The sequence below is a fragment of the Falco peregrinus genome, chromosome Z, assembly GCF_023634155.1.
Source record: "Falco peregrinus isolate bFalPer1 chromosome Z, bFalPer1.pri, whole genome shotgun sequence".
In the NCBI taxonomy this organism is placed as follows: Eukaryota; Metazoa; Chordata; class Aves; order Falconiformes; family Falconidae; genus Falco; species Falco peregrinus.
In genome coordinates, this window is record NC_073739.1 from 24,932,117 (window position 1) to 24,955,866 (window position 23,750).

Genomic DNA, 23,750 nt, shown 5'->3' on the forward strand with positions numbered 1-23,750 from the left:
GTCCCTAAAATAGCATAGCATTGAGTACTCTGAGAGAAGTTACCATCAGCGTATTTTGCAACTGCAAAAAGAGCCTGGTTTTCATGCTTTGACAAACTGTTCTCTGGAAATGGAAGTATATTGCATCAACTTGTTTAATTTGGACCCTGAAGGATGGAAGCACCCATCATTTAAAGACAAAGAAAAAAAATCTGGCCTTCTGGTGCCCTTATCTTCAGCTGTGCTTCAGAGACAGCAAAACAGATAATTGATATTGTATTCCAAACCTCTTTGTGTAATGAAAGCTTTACGTTATGGGAGAAGGGGAGATCTTGCAGCAGATATTTCTATTGTCCCTGATGGATTCACATAATGAAGAATGGATTCATATCAGAAAGTTAAGGCTCCTAACCCTTTGCAGCAGGTTCGGTGAAAGTGGCAACTTAAAAATCCATTTTCAACATTTTTCATGAGTTTTTCTTCTGTACTATTACATTCTGTATGTCTTTATTCTTTAAAATATACATGTTTGTGAATGCATTGTTTGTTCATCTCTAATCATTAAACAAAGCAAACTAAGCCACCTTCTGACTGGAAAAAAGGAAAAACACATGTAAATTATAGTGAAAGTTGGTGATATGACAACTGTTCCAATGTCAGAAAGTTCATTTTACTGTTAAACCAAGTATCACTTCCAGCTGTGCTACATTAGCTTGTGTACTTCATAGATGGCAATTATGGACATTCACCATGCTTTTTGTAGTAAGATTAGTTTTCTTCTCTATATATCAACTCTCTTCAAAGTCTGGCATCCAGTAATTTAACACTTTTCATTGAAATCACTCAGTAGATACAAGATAAGCCATTAGATTTTGTAAAGAAAGTACACGTTCTGCACAGTTAATTCTCTTTTCCACTATGGCATTATCAGGGCAAAAAAAAAAGGCCTGTTTATTCACAAAAAGACCTCTCCACACAATAATTGATTAACATGACAAACGACTCAAAATGTTGTACTGGAAAAACATACATACTAAATGTGCATTTAATTTTGAAAGAACAGGAATCAAAAATATCCTACACTTGGCCTAAGTAAGTAATTTCATTAGGAATTTTTCAAACATTTTTTTCCACTTACTGGAAGTGATGGAAATCATCTAGCTCCAAGCAAAAACAATGGGATGGGATGGCACCAAGCAGCACCCGCTAAACCAAAGGTTCAATCTCCCACAAGTTCCAGTAGCATCAGCCTGTGACTTCAGATACAACTGCCTAACCACTTCATCTCCCCCAACCTGTTTTCTAGACTTCACAACTTGTGTGTTTCTAATTTAAAATATTTTTGTGACTGCTATTAATTTGTAATATACAGTGAACCCAAAACTTCTAAGTAGTTTCTTATGCACTGTACCATTCATGCAATGGCCAAGTGACTCTACCCTTCATTTTCTTCCAAATCTTAAATGTTGCCATTGAGGAACAACATGGACAGTAGTTCCCAACAAGTTTTGAAATATTTCAATTTTTGTCCTATTTCACTGTGATATCCTTCAATACCTTCTGCCTTACACAAATTAATGCAATATTTATGACCACATTATTAGGATGGTAAATGGTAAAAGACAAACCAATTATTTTTACTCACATCTTTCAAAGGAGTGGAAAAGATCATCCTTGCAAAACACACAGAAACCTTCTCCAACATTTTGAAAGTTGAATAATGCTGAACTCATTAACAAATATTTGAGAGAGCTTACTTTCCAAAAACTACAGAAAATCACTTAGGGCTGCTTGAATATGTATGCATTTTAGGAAACACAAAATAAATAGATGTTAATCAACTATCCTCTCTTGTACTATGCAGAAAAAAAGACTCAGAAGTACAAAAGTGAAGGTGTTGTCACAACAGCCTGTTTACTGTTTAATGTAGTCCACTGGACTGCATATGGCTACAAAAGATAGGTTTCCATTATATATCAAATAAACTGTATGCGTTTCTGAAATAACAAAAATAAAAATTCAAACCACTGTTTATAGTGGAACAAACACCCAAACTAGAGAGGTTTGCTCCCCCGTGAACATTAGCAACAGTAACACATCTTAGAATGATTGATCATACAGGATCAACTATGTAACTAAATGTATTAGCCTACTAATCTAATTATGAGAGGAAATATTTTGCTATAAATCGTAAGTCACAAACTTAGGATTTCCAATGCATTCTTTTTTAAAAAAAGCTTTAAGACATGGCAGAAATATTTGTAGACACTTCAAATGAAGAATTTAAAACTATTTTTTTCTAAGTACTCAACTAAAGAACTGGGTGAAAGAACTACATCCAAAATGTCTCATTGTTCATTTAACACGCTGATTCTTCACAGCCCACTTTACTTAGAAGTTACTTTTCTAGTTTCATATAAGCTAAAAAACTAAATACAGCAGCTTCTGCTTCTGTTCTGGAACTATCACCAATGTAGTATGGACCACTTCCCTCAATCAGAAATAATATTTTTTTTCCCCCCAAGACAACAGCGTAGCAATATATAAAAATGGTAAAGAAAAGCTGCAGTTAAAAAAACATATAAATCAGTGACTATACTTTTCTCCAATGCAACGATTTATCTAACAGAGTTTTCTAGTATGTTGACACTTGCTACTTTTTTCAAAGAGGTGCTAGAATAATCACTGCCATAAGTAGGCAGAACTTGCCATTCATTTTGCTAACAATCATGATTTAGATGACTGCCTAGGTAGACTAGTAGGATGAATCAGCAATATAACCAAAACATTACTTCATTGCTGCACAATAGGAGTTTTGAGATTGCTTATTCTTTTTAAAGGAAAACAGTATTTTATGTATAACTTAAATAAGACTGATATATTACTATTATTTTAAACATTATTGATTTGAACTGTGCACTAAGAATATGTATATATATGAACAAATATTGCTGACAGCGTAGTCCTGGTGCTCCTTATGCTACCTTTTTTTTTTTTTTTTTTTTTTTGGCAAGAAACTGGAGGTATGTCCTTACCATAGTTGAGAGCTTCTGGAGCAGTCCACTTGATAGGAATCTGCTTTAGGCCTGACGATGAGTACACGCCATCATCCTCTTGCCGGGACATTCCAAAATCGCTTATTTTCAAAATGTTGCTTTCACCTACCAAGCAGTTCCTTGCAGCCAGGTCTCTAAGTTAGAAGAAGAAATAAACCCCCATAATTTTGCACATTTGAAAGTACTTGAAGCCTTTTAAAATGGCTCCCCTCAGCCAAGATGGTGGCACTCTCAGAAAACATATTTAAGAAAGGGTAAAAAACGCTGCACAACAGTTTTGAAAAAGAGCAGTAAGGGAGTGAAAATAAAAGTGTGAGAAATAATCCTGTGAACACCAAGGTCAGTGAAGAAGTCAGGAGAACAGGTGCTGGAGATGATGGACGTGCTCCAGGTGCTGGGGCAGAGTCCTGCAGCCCGTGGAAGGACCTACACTGGAGCAGGGAAACAGTGTGAGGCGGAAGGAGCAGCAGAGAGGAGCTGTTACGGACTTACTGCAACCCCCATTCTGCATACCTCTGCAGCCCTTGGTGGGGAGGAGGTGGAAGAGTCAGGAATGGAGTGAAGGTGAGCCTTGGAAGAAGGGAGGGGTGGGGGAAAGGTATTTCAGGTTTTGTCTCCACTTTTCACCATTCAACTCCATTTTAATTCACAGCAAATTAAATTTGTGTTCCCTAAGTTCAGTCTTTTGCTGATTGTGAGTGATCTCCCTGTTTTTATGATGACCCACAAGACTTTCTGCCTTATTTTGTCCCCTGTCCTGAGAGTGAGAGAGCAGCTGGGTGGGTGTCTGGCAGCCAGCCAAATTCAGCTCACCACAGCTGAACTCTCTGAGGTCCGAGAAATAAACCCATTGAATAACAAATAAGATTTTATGCAAAATGAAACAGAATTTGAAGAAGCACTCAAAAACATGTTCCTGTATTATGAAAGATGGTGAGAAACTAGAGAACTGGCTCCATTTTCTCTCTGCCCATCTTAGCATTAGTGTTTTCATCAAAAATAAAAAGCTACGCAATATTGCAGGAAAAGGAACTTTGGCTCAGTGATGGATGAGAAGATCAGAAAACCAACACACTTTCCCTCCCTCCATCTCAAACATGTTTTTTTTAGAAGACAGCCTGTAGTAATACCTGATAAAGGACCTACTGTGGTTTCTCTACAGCATACATTTGGAATAATAACACATGCTAATAATATATTATTAACATACCATAAGTATACCATGTTTTTTTTTTCCACAATGTGTTAAAATACTACACAATAGGTATTATTATTCCCATCTTAATGCAGTAAAATACAGGGAATTCTTGAAAGGAGAAAAACGTTAAGCAACAGAATTAAATTTGTAACGTTATGAACATCATGGGCATAAACTAAATTTACTATGTTTGTTTTCAGCTTAAACAGCCAATATGCTCACAAAGAGCTTGTCTTACGTGAATATGCCAGAATAATTAAATTAGCTTTAATGTTTGGATTAGAGCTGTAGCATAGTTTTGGAGCAAGTCCCCTGAGCACTTAATGCACATTTATTGGTTCTGAAGAATGATTTTGGTGCATGCAAACTAGATTACTCGTGGAAGAAACTAACCTAGAACTCTGCCTACAGTGGGCACCGAGTTTGCTTCTACAGCTAACGCAGAAAGAAAGGTCTGAACCAATGACAAACACTTTCAAACCCTATGGATGATGGGACTTTCATGACAAAGGACTGAACTATATTTAGTGTAAAGTAGAAGTTTTGAGCCATATATAGTGATGTTAAAGCTCATACATCTACAACTACTTTGATCAACTGATTCAAGTTCATATTGCACTACATTATTTGATGTATCGACAAACCCTGCATTTGAGCATAAATACTATAACTTGATTTAAGAATTTTAACCTGTGTGACTCATATAACTCTTCTGACACTAAGTACATTTATGGCTTTTGACCTCGATGCTACAATGATATAAATGCAGTTATTCCTGGAGTTAGAGAAGATGGACCACTTTAAACCAAGTCTGAAGTCACAGGCTCCAGCTGAAGATACGCACAAATGTATAAAACAGCTCAATATGCACTAGGTTACATAGCTTGATGTTAGCATGTGGCATCGTTTGGTGAAAATAAGACAGCTGCAAAACAAAACCAGATTTCTATTGCTTATACTAAAATCTGTAAAAAGTATCAGCATGAAACTTCAAGAATTTATGCCTCAGGTTCCAATCACACTTTAGTAATTACTATTATTATTATTTTTTACTCAGTTTAGTCTAGACGTTGTGACAAATGAACATCAGAGGTGGAAAAAGTAATGAGGTGATATCTCAAGAAAATTTACAGTTAATTACAATCATGGAAAACTTCTTACCTGAGTCTGACCTAGCATTTAAACAGGTTCTGAATCAGTTCACATAATTTTTGTCTGTTTCGTATGTAGCAGTTTTCTTTTTCTTTCAGAGTCATCTAGTGGAAATGTTTTTCATCATTACTGAACATTTACAAAAACATTTGCATGGAAATCAAACTGGTATTTGAGACAGCTGGTAAAGATTGTGATACTATGTTTAGGATATACATAAATTAACACTACATGTCCTGAAACACCACAGATACACGAAGTCTGTGCTTCATGAAACAGTAGTTTTCAAGCTGTCTGTTGGCTGGTAGTGAATCACACAACGACACTGTTCAAGCTGCTGCGCTGCAGACAGGTGCCAAGGGAGGAATCATGGGCCAGTGGTTAGCTAATGACCCACAACTTGTGCGGGTGGACACAACTGTCATGTCCACCATCAATCTTTCCAGGCAAAGTGCTTCTTTATGTTTGTATCAGTTTTTATTAAAAAACAAAGCATTTTCATTGCCATCTTCCACAGAGTATCAGTGACATTTTATGAAACAGTGAGTGCCGAGCTATTAACAATAAGACAGAAAAGGATGCATTATGACAACTGAAATTACTAATAAAGCTACAAATAGCAATGTAAATATAGTAGTGCTGGTTAGGCATCTCACAGTATTAATATCTTCTGCTTTTAGCTAAAACTCTTTAAATTCTTGAAGCTATATTACTGTGTATTACTTTTCAGACACTGTCTATCTCAATAAAGTCTTCTGAGCACTTAATATGTTTACTTCTGACTTAAGCAAATTTGCTTTTTTTTGTTTCTCATGTGTAAGATAGACTATTCCTCTCACTTATTTAGAAAATACTTCATATGAGAACTTTTCTTTCCCTTTTTCCTTCACTTCAGTCATAGTATTTTTAAAGAATGTTTGTAATCCTCCTCTCAGGCATGTAGGTTTTTTTTCATGATTCTTGTGAGGAGTTGGTTCTTGGAGTACATAGAAACCAACAGTGTTTAGCAGATCCAGTGGTATTTAGAATGATGCTAAATCCTGCCAAAAGTTCTGTTACTTTGCACTTTTAATAACTTGCCATTCAGTGGGGTGAAACAATATGTTTACAATTTCATTCTCAGTGCTCCACCACCAGCCACTTCAGATTCTGCAGTTACATCCACTGTAGATGCATTTTTCAGGTTCTTTTTTTTTTTCCCCTGACCTCTTACTTGTAATTTCTTCACAGTGTCTATTTGACTTACATTTATTATTTGATTCCTCAGTCTTATAAATGTCATGATAGTTGGAGTATCTTGTTAGCATTCCTGCTGCCATTTCACATGTTTTGTATTCTCAGTGATTTGTTGCTGAATCTTCCAGATTTCCTTCTATATATTTGCATGCTTAAAACCATTTTAAAAAATATTGTCACACTGAAGCCTATACATTCACCAAGCTTTTTTTTTATTTTATTCTGAGGGTCCGGCTAAGATCCTTCAATAGTTTTCAAGCAATTTCTTCAATAGTTTCTCCTCATGTCTAACAGCCTCTTTTAAAAGGATGTTCATATTTTTCATTCTTGATACAGAGAAAATTACCAAAAATGCAATTTAGTCACTGTGATTTGTTATAGAATTTATACCCAGAATCTGAAAAGAAGGTATCAAGAAGTATTATTTCCATTGCTTTAAATTATTAACTAATTTAATTATAACTATTTATATATAGTTTTTATTTATTTAATATAGTTATTAATTAATATATAGTAATTAATATAATTAATAAAGTTAATAATATTTAACTATAATAACTATTACTTCTAGAACCCTAACCAGGGTTCTAATTAATTTCAATTTGCTCCAGAAAAAAAGAAAGAGCTCTAGTATAATAGTATTAAGGGGCTTATAAAAAAGCCTTTACATCTTAACATTCCATATAAAATACACACAATGGGGGTTTCATTCAAGTATGTCTGATAGATGACACGAGTGAGGGAAAACAAGAAAATGTAAACATTTAGGCTGGTGACTGAAAACAACTATGAGAAGTCAGTATTACAGTTAACTTCAGTGTTAAATATTTCTAGTACATCATGACACTTTCTACATGGCTTTTTTTCCAAAAAACCCGTATCAACTTTGCTTTGCTTGTCTTCTTTCCCCTAAAAAAACACATATATTCTATTTCTTTTCCCTTCCTTCTCCTTAACGTTCCCTGAAGCCACCACCCTGGAGAAGTACAGATGTAATTACATGGAACTAGGTGTCTCTCTCTGCCTGGGACATTGTTTTTTTTCTCATATAGAATTTGCTACTTGTTGCAGTAATTCCATAAAATCAGCATTTTTCTTTAACATAGAAAACAAGAAAATATTCTTCATTTCACAACGTGAAAGCTGTACAAATTGGGCACAAATTACACTGAGCTGCTACCAAACAAGTTCATTAGCAAAAGAAAAGCTGACTCCCACTATTTAATACCAAGATTATGTAAGTGCTTAGTGCTGTTAGAAACAAAGCATCTTCCCTCCAACTACTACGGAATAAAAAAATAATATGTAAATTGGAATTTTCATTTTTAAGCACTGCTGTGCAGTCCCTATAAACACAAGCAGGATGTTGACATTAAGATGGGTTGAATATGCTGAACCTACAAGACAGAGCTCATAAGGCTTTTGCTAAAAATCCAATAGCCAGTTAAAGTGGAAGTAGAGGCAATTTCTCTGTGCTGGCAGTTGTTACCACCTGGATTCATGTCTGTCTGTAAGGACATAAGCCTCATAAACTTTTCTCTAAGGACATTTTCATACCCCCTCCCTGCTTCCTTCCACCATCCCAAAAGAATTACACAGCAAGTAATACCTAGAATGTCAAGGGAATTCCATCAATTAAAGCAAATCAAAACAAGATAGTAAACTCCTCATTACTAAACCAGTAGGACAGATTGCCTCACTGAACTAATTAGCCATTTTATATCCTCTCCCTGGATCATGCAGTTAAAACACTCTTAGGTGATAAAAGCAAGTAATTAATTAGTGAACAGAATCAGTTTGTCTCCTTTGCACTTTTAATTCAATGAAAATAGTCTATTACCTGATCAAACAGGTGGCAAGTCTAAAAGTGAAACAGTTGGTTTTTAGTGGACTGTAAGACACTACCTCTCCTTCCAACACCTGAGGTAATTTCCAGTGGTGTCTAAATCAAAACACACCTATTTCAGAACTTTCTTGAGACACATATACTGCTACCTTTGCTATATGTGGAGAACATAGCAAATAGTGTGTGTCTAATAATAAACTAGGAAAATATTAGAGGGTCAGAAGCACATCCTTCCATGCATTCTATGTTGTATTCCCCCCTTACAGTTTGTTTTACTCATTTCTTCATCTTATTTAGCTGTCACATTATGCATCCTAATGGAGCAATATTAACTACTATGCTAATGGTTTCTGAGTTCCTCATATAATGCAAGTGCATCTTTATCTAAAACAGTGCTAGGAATCCAGAGAAAGTTCTAGTTAGATGCAGTAGTCATTTCTCAATAATGTCAGGTGTTCTGCTTGCTATCCATAGTTTTGGATATTGCTCAGTTCTCAGGCACAAAATGAGTAAAATTTCCCACCTCACAGCATTAGTGACAATCAATTATTCCTTCTAAAGCACTTTGCAAATTTCTGATGAAGGTTGTAAAAATTTTGCAAAAAGAACTGAAAAAGAAAAAAAGCAACAAAAGAAACTCCAAATAAATATTCAGTAGGTGAACAAAAGCACAAAACCTAGCTTCTATCTAAAAATGCAGAGAACCTTTATTTCCTCCAGGGTAAAACATATCCTACATTCCAGAAACGGTCTGCATTGCCCTGTTCTCTCTCACTATCATGACAGTAAGAGCTCCCACACAAAATGCTTTGTAGCAATTTGGTGAACATATTCCTGTGAGCTAAGATTAGTAAGATCACATAAATTAAAAGACAAACTTCCAGTAGCAAAGGCCAAAGAAAACAGAAGAAAATAAAAAAGCCCAATAAAGCTTAAGCATCTAAAATATGTAATACACTATAACATTGTCTCACTAAAAATTGGTTGCTAAATTGGTAAACAAAGAATCTATTCATACATGTCAGATCTTTCCAAAATAACAAACCTGTATTAAAATACAAAATATGCTCCTTAGATACTGGGAGGAGTTGCTAAGTTTTTAAAACTCCTTTAAGGATAAACACACTGTTGAGGATCCCAGAGTTCCTAATTCAAAATGCCAAACATCTATGGATTATTATTGTCATCCCCAACCTCAAAAAATATACTTGGTAACTGTTATGCTCCTGATTTTCTCTAAGTGCTTTGTTTAATATATGATAGATTGCAGCATGGGTCACAGTAGCAGATGACAGAAAGCTGCAGCACCAGAACTACAGTGGGACACAAATGTGCCCTTGGTTCACAAGGACAAATCATATTGCTTCAGCTGTTGAGGATTGCTCAGCTCAGTAAGGAACACACCACTTGCAGTGGACTTAACACAGTCCCACCCCAAAAACCTTAATCTATTTACATTCCCACAGCAAGTTTTTGAACAGGTGACAGCTGTCCTGGACGGTACAGCAAGAAGAAACTTCTTAATGAACTGCTGTACAGAAAAATACATTAACATTTTCTGTACCACAGTTCGTTATTGCAAATGCCTTCACATACATATACTTGAAAATAAAAATAAGATATAAAGTCAGATAAAAACTTTACTTGTTGTACAGTCATTTATGATGGACAAGTATAGTATAAGAATCAGTGGATTATAGTATGTTTTATAGTCTACAAATTAGTCAGTTACTAGTAAAACCCCACACAATTACAGTAAGGTATACCTTAACGTTGGTACAAATATTTGGCGTACTAAGTTAGAGATACTATTTAATTATTTCTGTAGAGGAGTAGCAGAAATGACTTTAGGACTTTGAACAGGATACTTTCTCCAATATGCTTATTTCAGAGTCAAGCTTCCTGATCATGACAGAGGTCATCCACACCTCAAAGGGCATAAAGTGTCCCTTTGGAGGTACAAAAGTGAAGCACAAATGCTACATAATTTTATCACTTCTCACAGTATTAGTTCTGGTCTCCTAATACATGGTGTTTCACATAAGGAAGTCTAGTTTTAGAGTTGAATAACTGTGTTAAGTATGAATCTGAATGTTCATTCAAAAAGAAACCATCTAAGATGGATGACTAAAGAAGACACTAGAAATGAGCTCAGAGATAAAAGAGGAATAAAAAAGTAACCCAAGATTCCTGTTTTCTGAATGTTTTGCATGTTTAAGTGATGCAGTATTTTTTTATAAAAACAAGACTGGCAATTCTATATGGAAGATATTTGAGTTGATCCAGACTCCTTCTCTGAAGAGTGACAAGGTCACTCCTGCACCTTGGAACCTTCTCACTTGCCTCCTCTGGGTACATTTTTACTAGGACTTTTTTTCTGTCACACATTATATGGCACATGTCACCTACAGAGGTGATAAAGGAGGAAAATTAAGCAATTGTAAACTTACTGTAAAGCCAGAGGTGGCTCAAGGGACTACACAGATCTACTCTCACGTTACAAAACTTTTATCTTGAATTTTATTCAGGTAGAGTTACTATTTGTCTTCCATTTTCCTAGTAGGATAAAGTTTCTGTACCAGCTATTTTAAAAGAGATAAAAGATGGGCATAGCAGACAATGAGCAGCTCCCGAAGAGAATCAAAGCAGTAGACTATGAAGATGGAAATGAAGCAATAAATTGACACATCATTTATTCCTCCCACCTTTGTCCTATTTTCTGAGGTTTTCTTCACAATGCCCGGTTCTGGGACAGAAACATTCCTATGAGCAGCATCTAAAATTTGCATTGTTTCTCAACTTTTTTTGAATGTAATAGCTATTGTCTGTATTGTTTCTGAAGAAATATTTTGATGAAAATAGCATCAGTCACTTTAGTCTATAATAGTAGTCTTTGCATTGATATCCCTGTAGATTTTTATAACCCATTTTTCCTGTGCACTGCTGATTACATGTAATGTGCTGAGCAAGATGTAAGACTCATGAATGTCTAATTTTTTTTTCTTCTTGTACTTCATTTATAACTTGAAAGAAATGCTTGCAATTCAAATTCTTTTGTGTGCTGAGTTATTTCATTTGTTTGCCAGTTAAGCTTACCTTACCTTTGTCCAATGTGAATAACTTAACAGAGTACATTATTATTCCTTGCAATTTTGTACTAATACTCAACCTTCTATATGTTGCTGTTTTTTCCTTTCTAAAGTTAGGGGAATCAAAGATTCACAAAACACACATTTTATAGCCATGAGAAAGCCCTTTACAAATTAAGTTTGTACAGCTGAAAAGTAACCTACCCAGCCTCTTCACTTGCTCATAAAGTAATGGTTTACACCATGAGAGTGAACTCTAGAAAAAAAATTACAAAAGCAATCCTAGCAACAGTCTTAATGAAAACTAGGGGTCTGGATTGTCCTCAGACTGGATGTGAAGTAGCTCTACAGAAAACCTAGCATTAGGCCAACTGCAAAGTGGAAAAAACCTTCCAGAAATTCCCAATGACAAGATACACAGAGGAGTAATACCACTGCTGCATTCCATGCAACCACTCCTAGGCTCCTGAAGTTTTTAATAGAAACATTACAGAACATTAGAAGCACAAATATGGATAAATTTATGATATGGATAACATTTTTAATATTTTTTAAAAATCTATCTGATATTAATTGAATAATAGGGCAAATTAAGTGTCCAAAAAGTAATTAACCAAGATGGATAATTATCCAAGACGGACCAGAATGTAAGTTCATGTTTTGCGCTCCAAGAAAGTTGTAGTGGACTTAATTCATGATCACAGATGTCTTCCATTTCCAAAATCAGTTATACAAGTAGACTGTACTATTCATAGTGAAGGAAATACTATTTTCTAGCAAAAATTTCAACAAGTACAGTATCATTCACAGAAGCAACTAAAATGAAACACAACAATAGAGCATATGATTGTACTAAAAACCCTATTTTTTGTGATACCATGGTGTTATTCAACCAGTGTGATAACACAAAACTTGCTGCAATAATTGTCCTTGCCCTTTTATACAAGGAGGATGCCACAATTTAGTTCTTAATTATGAATTCAGTTCTGACTTATCTCTTCCTTATTCTATTCTATAGTATAACGACAAACCAACATAGATTTCTCCATAAAGAGGCATTAAACATTGGTTTAACTTGTTTACAAACTTGGTAAAATCTGAAGAGGCAGACCAGACATGGTCAAAGATCGTATTCACTTGTCCATTATACATCAGTGACAGAGAAACTTGCATGCTAATTTACAGAAAATGTCTAAATCAGAGTAGCTTCTAGCACTGACTTTCTCATGATTTTTTTTAGAAAATGAATTTTTTATTTTATTCAACAACGCCGTTTTTATTGTTAATACTATTATGTATTCTATTAAGTCTAAAAAACAGTTGAAGACTAATAATGAAAGCAAAGCATGAGAAGCACACAAAACCCACTTCAAGTGCTGAAGGAACCAAGAAATTCCTAAGCATAATTGTAATATAGGTCAGTCTTTTCCACCTTTGTCATTAGAATAAAATGAACAAGCACAATGGCATAGGTCTCGGTGAAAAGGAAATATTTTTAAATCTTTCTCTTCTCAGGTCAGAATGAAGTACTTCCAATTGGTGTATATCAAAGTTAATCTGAGGCAGGCAACAAGTTTAGCCACTATGCTGTTTCAACAGGTAACACCAGCAATGTTGTATTCTGGAATAGTTTGTTAGCTCCTTTAACTTAATTCTACTTGTGCTTCTACCAGCAGTCAGGCACGGATTAAGATTTTCAGAAGTTATAGGTAAGTATGGACTAAACGTCATGGGGTTTTAGTAGATAAAGTGTTATATAGGGACTAGATCCCAAGACACTGTATTTAAAAGTTTTTTAAACTAAAAAACAAAAAGTTAATAATCAGGTTACAAAGAAATGAAGCATCCAGCGTCACTAAGGTACAAGAGATTACATAGTTACGAAAATAATAAACAAGGGATAAGAAAGAAACCAAATAAATCAGGTCTGATTACAACTCAGGAGGGAAAGACAGCAGAGAAATAGTAAAATCAAATAGTGCAAGACAAGAGGGTTATGTTGTTGTCTAAAGCTTTGTGCCTAGAATATGAAAAAAACCCTAACCTCTTAAATTATTAAGATGAAGTCATAAAGAAAACCAGTAACAATGAGTGAGAGAAGAATCAACCACCATTTAAAACAATTATTACACTGTGGGTGTTTCTTACTTAGGAAGGGAGAAATTTCAGCAGATGGCACAGGTAAGCATTATTAACAATGGAAACCAGTTTGACAAAGATACATACTAATAGTTCACTAATTCATAATTTTCTAATTAGATTAAAAAACATTTTGTAATTTGTACTTTACAATATCTCTTTACTTTTAATCAAAGATTACAAGTAGATTAAACAAATGATTACTGGCATGTTTAGTATTCTAAAAACAGTCTGGTTTGTAAGTGTAATAAAAGAATCTAAAGCAAAGATGAATAAAAATGAAGATGAGTAGTAACTTACTAATTGTCCTAGACAGCCGAGGAAGATTTGCAGTTACCTTATAGAAATATGTAAAAGATTTTATACGGCTAATACGCTGTTGAGAATGACATACAGAAATTGAAAGAAATAAAATGACCTACTCATTTTCTATAAACTAACAAGTTAGGAAATAAATTGAACCTCTCTCCCTTTTTGCTGCTATTACTCAAAATCTACAATAGGTTTTCTACCCCAAAATAAAACATAAAAGTGGAAGAAAAAAACTGCACTCTTTTTTTGGTCACAAGAGGAATCTTGTGATGGGATCTTGACAATTTTGGTGGGGTACCTGAAGTAGGAAATGTGGAAGAAATATGAGGTGACAGCGTGCTGATTATGGACCATGATTACATCTCATATTGTATCAGCAGATGTGACAGGACTGACATAGCTTTCAGAAACTAGAAGAACTCACAGCACATGCACATTCATCATGGTAAGATTTTATAGCTGGGAAGAGTCAAGGAATACGTGTTAATATGCCCAGGAACATTAAGGTCATCATCTACTAAACTCCATCCTATTTCTCACGTTAAAACTTCATGCTATCTCGTGAAGTCATCTGTTACAAGACTGCCCTTCCTGGAAAATACAGACTTATGTATTTAGAAGAAGCCGCTCTGCCTCTGGCTGTTATCTGCCTCTGTTGAAGCATGCTCACTCATGTATAGTGTTGGTGGTCAATGGAGCTGGCGTGCTCCTGTGTCCTCTGGGGACTCAAAAGTTTGTTGGAGGTGCAGGACACAATTTCCAGTGCTTAATTTACAGACAGGAATAGAATGAACTATTAGAAAACTATTGCAAAACTATGAATTTACTATACTTGGCTATTATTCTGAAATATTTCCACACACAAAACCATTCTAGCACTACACTGTAGATACACAAGATCCTTTTTGCTATTTAACATATTATGTTCATTTTAGCATTTTCTGTGAGCAAAGGTTATAAAATAACCAAAGTTTAGCTAATCATTTGCTAAACTACTAAAACTTTCCTGCATAAAGAGATGATGGGTACACAATTTCTTAAAAGATCAGAGGAACTGTTACAGTCCATGGCAATAGACTGAAATGGTCTGTTTGCATTTAGGAGCTTTGTTAATGATCTACAAGAAAAGTCAAATAGCAATTTAATTAAATTTCCAGCAGATATCAAATTAGGAGCTGCTTCACACAACAGTGAGGGCAAAGAAATTAAAAAAATGAAAGAAAGAAAGGATGAAGAAATGTCTGTGGGAAACAAAATTAGAATTGCCCTGTAACCTTAAATTAATATATTTTGAAAAATTAAGCCTAAATAGAGACATTCAGCAAAATAAAAATACTAATATGCAATCATGTGGAAAGAAAAGAGAAGCAAACAAGGCATTTGGATTAAAACAAGGACTTTGATTAAATACAAGTAATGGAATTAAACTGAGCATAGGAAAATAAAGTCTTATTACTTACTAGACTGTGAGAAAGCTGCTTAGGAAAATTCTATTTTATTAATGCAGTTACTTAAAAAACCAAAACCAGTTAACCAGGTGTACAGACCAATGTCAGTTTCAAAGAGTCAGACTAAATAAACTAATACCACTCTTTATTGATTTAAAATAAACATGTGAATTGTCATATGTCCTGGAAACTATTATTATATTATCAGGTATATAGCACACCAAAAAAAGGTGGCAGTCAAAATAGGAACGACCCCAAGAAACATTAATTTTCTGAATGAGGGCATTTGTTTATTTTACCATATATGAAAAGATGACTTTTTCAAGAAGTATATATTTTTCTTCCACTTATAACATGAATTCCCAGCATTGTAACATGAATTGCCAGCACCTCAAACCAAAACAGCTCTACAGATTTATTTTTACTGTACATTTATTTCATTTTCAAGTAGAATGCACAGCAACTAGTATAAGCAAATTTAAGATGGCATTTTGGTATCTTATGATAAAATGAATCAGGTAACTGTTTGCTAGCTGCTAATTAATTGATAACCGGAGAGTGACATTTTTTGAAAAAAGCTTTTAAAATAAGTTTAATGATGGGCAAAACAAACTTCAAATGCATTTAATGACACAAACTGCTCATTTCTGTACAGAAAAGTACTACAGATGTTGCCATCTGGGTAAGGTAGGTTCCTACAAAGTCATATGTCAGAATCTTAAATCTGCTACATTGCCTATACTATTTTCATCAAAGCCTGCATCCACTGCATCTTTACTGTAATTCAGTCCCTCTATTAAAATTACTGAGCTGATGTGAACTTTGCTGCTACTAAAAGCATGCCATTTATGAAATCTCAGCATAAATACTAAAAACTCTAGACAATTTGAAAAAAGCTGCTGAGCTATGTGGTTTTAATTTTGTGAATTTTCACTCTCAACTTGAATACTATACTGATCACAACCTGCAGAAAGTTCAATGGCGGTGTACTGATGATTTGTGCTTCAAAGTGTGCCATCCCATACACAGTCCTTGTAGCACAGCAGAGGCTGCCAAGACTTCAGCATGAGTTGCCCACAGCATTATTTGCAAGGAGGTGATGAAACAGGAACTAGAAAGATGGAGGTTTTATTTTGAATTATTTTGGATCTTAATCCAAGATATTTAATAACAAGGCATGTTTGGAAGGTCATTGATATTATAGGGCAAGAGACACATCTTAATGCTTAAAAGCTCCCACACAGACAGAGCTTTGGATGGTGGATGCAGCTCTCCAAGCCCCGGGCTGCAGGGAGCATCTGGGGCCTCTCACTGATGCTAAGAGCAATGGTCCTCTGTCCTGCAGTGCTGTTGTGGAGCAGTTGTGCTGCAAAGTAGGAGTTACAGGAGGAAGTGAGTAGGCCAGGAAGCATCAGAAAAGATAAAAGGGAGACAGACAGAATCTTCTCTGAGACACAATATCTTAAAGAACTCCAGGTTCCAGCTGCAGCGGAGATGTAGGCAGCGTACACCCTTAGTACTAAGGTAAGACTCTGGAGAAGATGAAGCTCATGATTTCTGCCTCCAACAGGTACATTCCTGCCCTAACAACAAAATACGGTCACCACCCTCAAAGTGGAAGAGAAACCAGATGTGCTTTCAAGTAAAGGATTTGGGCCACCTGACCCTAAACCACGCAAGACCACCAGGAAGAAGTGAGTGACTGTAATGGGGAAGTCCCTGCTGTGGGGACCAGAGGTACCCATCTGCTGACCTGAGCTATCATTGAGAGGTTTGCTGCCTGCAGGAGGCCTGATTCACGATGATGTGAACTGTCAAAGCTTGTTCAACACTGTTACTCCTTCTTCTTCCATGTGGCCATCTGTGATACTGCCATAGACTACCTGGAGAGTAGCATAGGTGACTGCAGAGCTCTGGGGCAGAAGTCAAGGGCATTGGGGCCCAGGTAGTGTCCTCAATCGTGCTGGTGAGGGAAAGCATATGGGGAGGACAGTACTGATAGTACACGGCAATAATTGACTGTGGAGCCAGAGTTGGCAGCCGAGTTTTGGGTTCTGTGACCATGGGACCGTGCCTACAGATCAGTGTTTGCTCGGGAGAGCTGGGTCCAGTTCACTAAGTGGGGTAAAGCTATGTTTAAGAATAGGATAGCTGACCTGGTAAGGAGAGCTTCTTAACTAGGAATAATGAAAGAGGCAGGGAGTCACCAGCAATGCTGTGAAGGAGTGAACAGGATGGATGAGGAAAGGGCGAGGGGTGACGGAACAGGATGAATGCCTTCTTTGCCTCAGCGTTAACCAGCAAGACCTGCCTTCAGGAATCCCAGGCCCCACAGACCAGGCAGAACATCTGCAGCAAGGAAGATGTAGGCTTGGTGGAAGAGGATCTGGTCAGGGAATACTTAAGCGAAAAGGATTTGCGTAAATCCAAGGACCCTGATGGGATGCACCCACAAGTGCTGAGGGAGTTGGCTGATGTCACTGCAAGGCCACTCTCAAGAATCTTCCATCCATCCTGGTGACTGGGAGAAGTGCCTGAAGACTGGAGTGAAGCAAATGCCACCCAGGGAACTGCACGCTGGTCAGCCACACCTTGAGTCGTGGTGACATGATGGAGCAGCTAATCCTGGAAATGATTTCCAGACACAAGGTCTTTTATGCCATGAAGGACAAGCAAGTCATCAGGAGTAGTCAGCACGCATTCACTAAGGGCAAGTTATGCCCGATCAGCTTGAGAAACTTCTGCAATGAAATGACTGCGCTGGTAGATGAGAAGACTTCAGTAAGGCTTCCAACACTGTCTCCAATAAAATCCTCAAAAAGACACTGTTCAGTTCTGGGCTGGATGAGCAGTATGGTGGATGAGCAGTGAGGTGGATTGAGAATGGGCTGAATGGCTGGTCCCAGAGGGAAGTGATCAGTAGCCCAGAGTCTGGTTGGAGGCTGGTAACTATTGGTGTACCCCAGGGGCCAATACTGGGTTCAATACTGTTTCACACCTTCAGTAATGATCGTGATAATGGGGCAGAGTGCACCTCAGCAAGTTTGCAATGGCTCTTTTCACCACTCAAAGCAGTAACTTCCTGTAAGTTCTGGCTGGCAGCAAATGTTCCTCTCCTCTACATGGCTTAGCTCTGTTGACTTTTTTTCCAATGCAAAAAGGTTATGTACTCCTGAACAGAGGACTTACAGAAGGAGGTAAGAAATTTTGGTCCTACCATTCCATACCATTCTATACCATTCTATATGCCTACATGAAGCACTTTCCCTTTCCTTTTCTCACAGATGGTTCTCACTACAGAAACTGGCCATTGTCAAAGTGACCCAGACGACTGTTGGATTACTGAGCCTTCCTTTCCATGGTACACCTTGTAATCTTTTAATTATCTTTTCTTCTGTGGATTTTAAAACTTATAATCTCGTGGTGGGGGTGGTGTGTCCAGCTGGAAACCATGAGATCACTTCCATTGTCTATCTGCTGACATTAAAGGAAGCCTTTCCTGACTGCAGCTACCATGCTGCAAATGAAAAGATCTGGCGATTTCTTGCATTCCTACTTTTTAGTTTTACCCTTCTAGCCCCTTCTGGACTTTATAATCACATTACTGGTGAAAAGATTTGCCTACTTTTCCTGGAACTCTATCTTTGAAAAATGTTTAGCTACAGTATATGATATATTGAGGGGAAAGAAGGGTGATCAGCAGCTGTGGCTGCTCCATTGTAAAGTGTGTGGAATAGTCTTTGCAATACACAATTTCCACAGGACTAAAGTTATATGTCATTTGGATATGCAAGTCAACTGCAAGTTTGACTGCTTAAACTATCCTTGAGAGCTGGATTTAATGATGCAAACAACCCCCCAGGAAGAAACTGACCAGTCTCTAGCTCACTGCAGAGAAGTAAGTCTGAAAGGGATGAGGTTGGAATATGAACAAGTAATGATGCTGGCATTGTGAGCCAAACCTTCCTGCACATAAACAAAAACCAAATGTTTTGTGTATACAGTTAAAAACAGTCCTGTTTGTTAACTAGCCATTTCCTGTAAATATGAGACAGTGCAAAATCCTGGTTCTACTGAAGTTAACTAACTTAATCGAATTAGGAATTCAACCATTGTTTTTAAGCTGAATTTGTTCCAACGTTTCACTAGGTTTTTCCCAACTTTGTTTTCCTAAAAGCAGATATAGTGTCTTGGGAGAAATTCTGCAAAACTACTCTGTATATGAATTAACACAGGGGAGTGACACACAGAAAACCGGGCCCCAAGAACTGTCTTGGTGATAGGACAAAGTAAATTCCCTTTTTCCACAAAGAATAAATTACTAGCTTCCTTTAGAAGCACATAGTGGTTTTTAGCTGCAACCACAGCAACTATGGCAACTAGCTTCATAAGATAAATGCATTCTCCAGCTCTAAATGGAGGTCTTCCCTAACTTGGCTCATGTTTAATTTATGGACTCCCTCCCCATATATACACAAATCCAGACTCCAATCTTCAACTTCTGTTTTCAGAATATTTTTATTAGATCAACCAATAATCTGTTCATTTTACCTTTTGTATTCTTATCATAATGCAATTTGTTACCTTATTGGATAATTTAAACCAGGGGTCCTCACACTGTTTAACCAGGGGCCGGCGCGGATGCAGTGGCAGGCAGCCATCTGCGGCTGATTGGTTCCCCCCCCAAGCCCCGGTGGGTGGGGGCGGGGGGGTCTGTAAATACCGGGGGCCAGACTGAGGACCCTGGGGGCCGTATCCGGCCCGCGGGCTGTAGTCTGAGGACCCCTGATTTAAATCAAACTCTTATAATCCATTACATTTTTATTACTCAGCCTTCTCTATCAGTTTTGCCTATACTTCTGTTTTTTCCTGACTTACTACTTTATTTACCACTTTCTACTATCAATGTCTAGAGCTGCATGTAGTGTTCTGTTCAATGTATCTTTCTGCTCCCTCGCAGGCTGGCACATTTGTGCTTTTTTCTACCTGTTTCTAGTACTTGGATAACTATTGCACCTCCTTATCTCTGTAAAAGAGATAGGAGTGACACAATATACTAAATATGGAATTAATTTGTCTTGGATATATATATCAGAAAATAAAAGAAGCATATGATTAATCAGTGAAATGAAATTCAGTATTTAGGCCAGAATCATAGGGAAAATACTTGGAACAACATTTCAATGTTATTTTAAAAATATTGTCAGTAGCTGCAATTAGTAACTCTATGGAGATTTGAATTATGAAGGTCAAACAGGTACCTCTACATTAGCAAATAATTCAGTGCAAGAGAAGCAGATGAACAGACTGAAGTAGCTGGTGCTGAGTCTCCTCAGGTTTTGATTACATGCAGTTACAGAAGCTTACTTGGGATTAGATGCAGCCAGGTTTCACGTGCCAAACATGACGTTTGGCTTCCTCAGCTACAGGCTGCTTTAGGGAGCACCATTTTATCCTTTCCCTTATCCCTGATAATATCAGCAGCACATCAGTGACACATCAGAGCCCCTGCTATTACTGCTCACAGAAGACTCCCCATTATTTTTGCTTCTCCTCATAGCATTTTTGAGTTATGTCATTGCACCTGATGACTGTCCTACCTTCCAGCTCCAGGTCTAGACAACATCTGCTGCAAGGGGCTCAAAACACCAGTAGAGGTGAAATGTGTAGTTTTGAAGAATAGGTTAAAAATCTCATAGAAAAATACCGGCTCACGACCAAAACTAAAAGATCACAAAGTACTGTATCAGTTGCTATAAAATACTCTCCAAAAGGAAGATGAAGCACTTCAATTTAATAGCTACTTGATAGTCAAAATAAGCAACAACTGCCTGTTTAAGGAAAAAAGAGGTCTTTATATTTGACATAGAAAAATCTTCCATAACTCAGTCTTCCAGGAGTTCTGTCTGCCTGACTCTCTCTGAAGGTTACAATGCTCTATTGCAGTGGCAAAGATGGTTATTTACATACAAACAACTAGTTCCAATTTACAGCTGAAGCCCAGCTGTTTTACAGAAGAATAAAGAAGTTAAACAAACCCTTAGAAATTAAAATACATTAATAAATAACTAGGATAAATAAATATACCTGTAACCACAGTAATATTATTTCACACTTGAGTTTAGCTAAAATAAGACAATAGCAGCATGAGAGATATTGTCATCTCAGTTCTGCTATCTGTTTATGATACCCAGAATTTCCATTCAGGAATATGATAATCCTTGACAATTTCAAGCTAGAGAGATATTAAACTCCTATCTATGACTAGTTTGTCATCTAAGCAGTTACTCTAGCTCCCATAAGGATTATTTGCAATATGAAAGGGAGGCAAGGGTGGTCTCAGTAAAACAAAATGAGGAAGGAGTGGGGCTTTGTGTTTTCATGTATGACCCTGCAAGGAGGGCAAAAAACTTGCCCAGATAATCATGTGCAAGAGAGGATGGTCTGTGCAAGCAATAATGAGAAGAAAGGATGGCTTCCTGAATGAGAAGTCAGGAAGGTCTACGATACCAAACAGGGAATGGATATGTTTGTAACCAACTAACTATTAAGAAGCAATATTCATAGCAGGAAAGCATTTATAAGCGTACTCATCATACTGATCTCCAAAATCCTGCCCAGAAATTACTCCAAAAGCAGAAAGCCTTTTGAATCAAGTATTTTTACTTACTCTGCCATACTATTTCTGTATTTTTTTTTAGAACAGGGATTTGTCCCTTATTTCACTATTTTTATTTCCCAGAACCCATGAGACTTGATGAAGTATCTGACACACAGCTTTGCCAGGAGCTGCTTCTGTCAGGCTTGAGTGACTCGGCTTAGATCTGTGAACAACATAATACTGTAACATTGATTCAACAATTCTTACAGCTCCAGGTACCCTGATGATCTCTCTCAATCTTACAAATCAGTTAACATGCCAATAAGGCTTTCTTCACTGCCTAGTGCCTTGCATAAGGGATTCTGAAATAGCCTTTAACAAAGAGTAAGTCCATACTTCAATCAATACTCACAGTGATATTAAAATGTTTCATAAAAGCACATCCCTGTACTATAATTCTGCCAAGCAAGATAGAAAGAGGCTGAAAACTACAGAGCAATGACAAAAAGTGAGAGAACATAACATGCACTTAGCTTACTGTATGTTTTATTTTACTCATTCTCAGCAACTGCGATTCCCTTAAAATGCATTTTACTTGTTCAGAATCTTTTTGTGAGCTGTACCTATCAGAACTGAATTTACCTTTGAACTGAGCCGAACATGCAAAACTTCACCTAAGTTTCTCTTGGCTTTATCAGAAAAATATCTTGATTCTCAGGGAAACATGAACAATAAGCTGGAAAACAGCATTTTCTTTGTTATCTTGTATACCATATATGATCATGCAGAAGTCATATATTCTCTAAAACATAATGCTTTTCAGCTGCACAAACTTCAAAACTAACTTCTTGCATGAAGGCACACTAAAACCCATTTTACATTCCTCCTTCATCTGTTTTTCACTATGTACACAGCCAACACCTACGCCAAATGTAATACTTCAGTAATAAAACTACAGCAATGTAAAGCTTGGAGGCACTTCTGAAAACTCTCCTGAGACAGTGGGAAGAATAAAGTAAGGCATATCGTCACTAGTATAATTTGAAAAAAAGAGTAGATAAACTTTTTGTCAAATCCAGAAAACGTGTAACCTAGCATGCATCCATAAATGCATACATATGTATGTATAAAAACTGGAAAAGGGAAATATGATTATTTTCCCCAGGAAAGCAATATGGGAATTCATTATTCATGACTATTTACATACAGCCTAAAAATTTTTATTAAAATGAAAGTAGTTTCCTGTCTGAGACAACTGGGGTACACTCCTCTTCGGAATGTCAAGAATCATTACCAGGAAGCCAACAGAATACTGAAGTAATACATGATATCTTAGTACAACATGTATTTCCTTTTCTAGAAACACTAATTTGAATTTTCTGCTGTAAGAAATAAACCAGGATAAGTTCTACACCCTAAGGAAAACAGTGTACACGAAAGCATGCTTTGGCTTTACTAAACAAAAACCGACACACATCCTCTTCTGATCAATGACCTATGCTCAAAGAACCCTGCACCTCAGTTCTGAGGTGACTGGCATTTAGTTGACTACATTCTTCTTCTCCTCCCCAGTCCAGCTTCTGGTTTTGTCTTATCCTACCACCCAACCTATTGTTTATCATCTGCCACTAACACCTCCTTTACACATGAAATCTTGCAGACCATCTTTCTTTTCTGTACAGATTATCAAAAAT

At 36.7% G+C, this 23,750-nt stretch overlaps 1 protein-coding gene across 5 annotated transcripts in view; it reads right to left on the reverse strand.

The window, feature by feature from the left end:
* FER (FER tyrosine kinase) overlaps positions 1–23,750 on the reverse strand; it is a 192,868-nt gene that overhangs the window by 13,426 nt on the left and 155,692 nt on the right. For all 5 annotated transcript variants that reach the window (XM_055790584.1, XM_055790586.1, XM_055790585.1 and 2 more), the window contains one exon: positions 3,015–3,169. In XM_055790584.1, the coding sequence (XP_055646559.1) occupies positions 3,015–3,169 (155 nt within the window). The remainder of the gene's footprint in view (positions 1–3,014; positions 3,170–23,750) is intronic.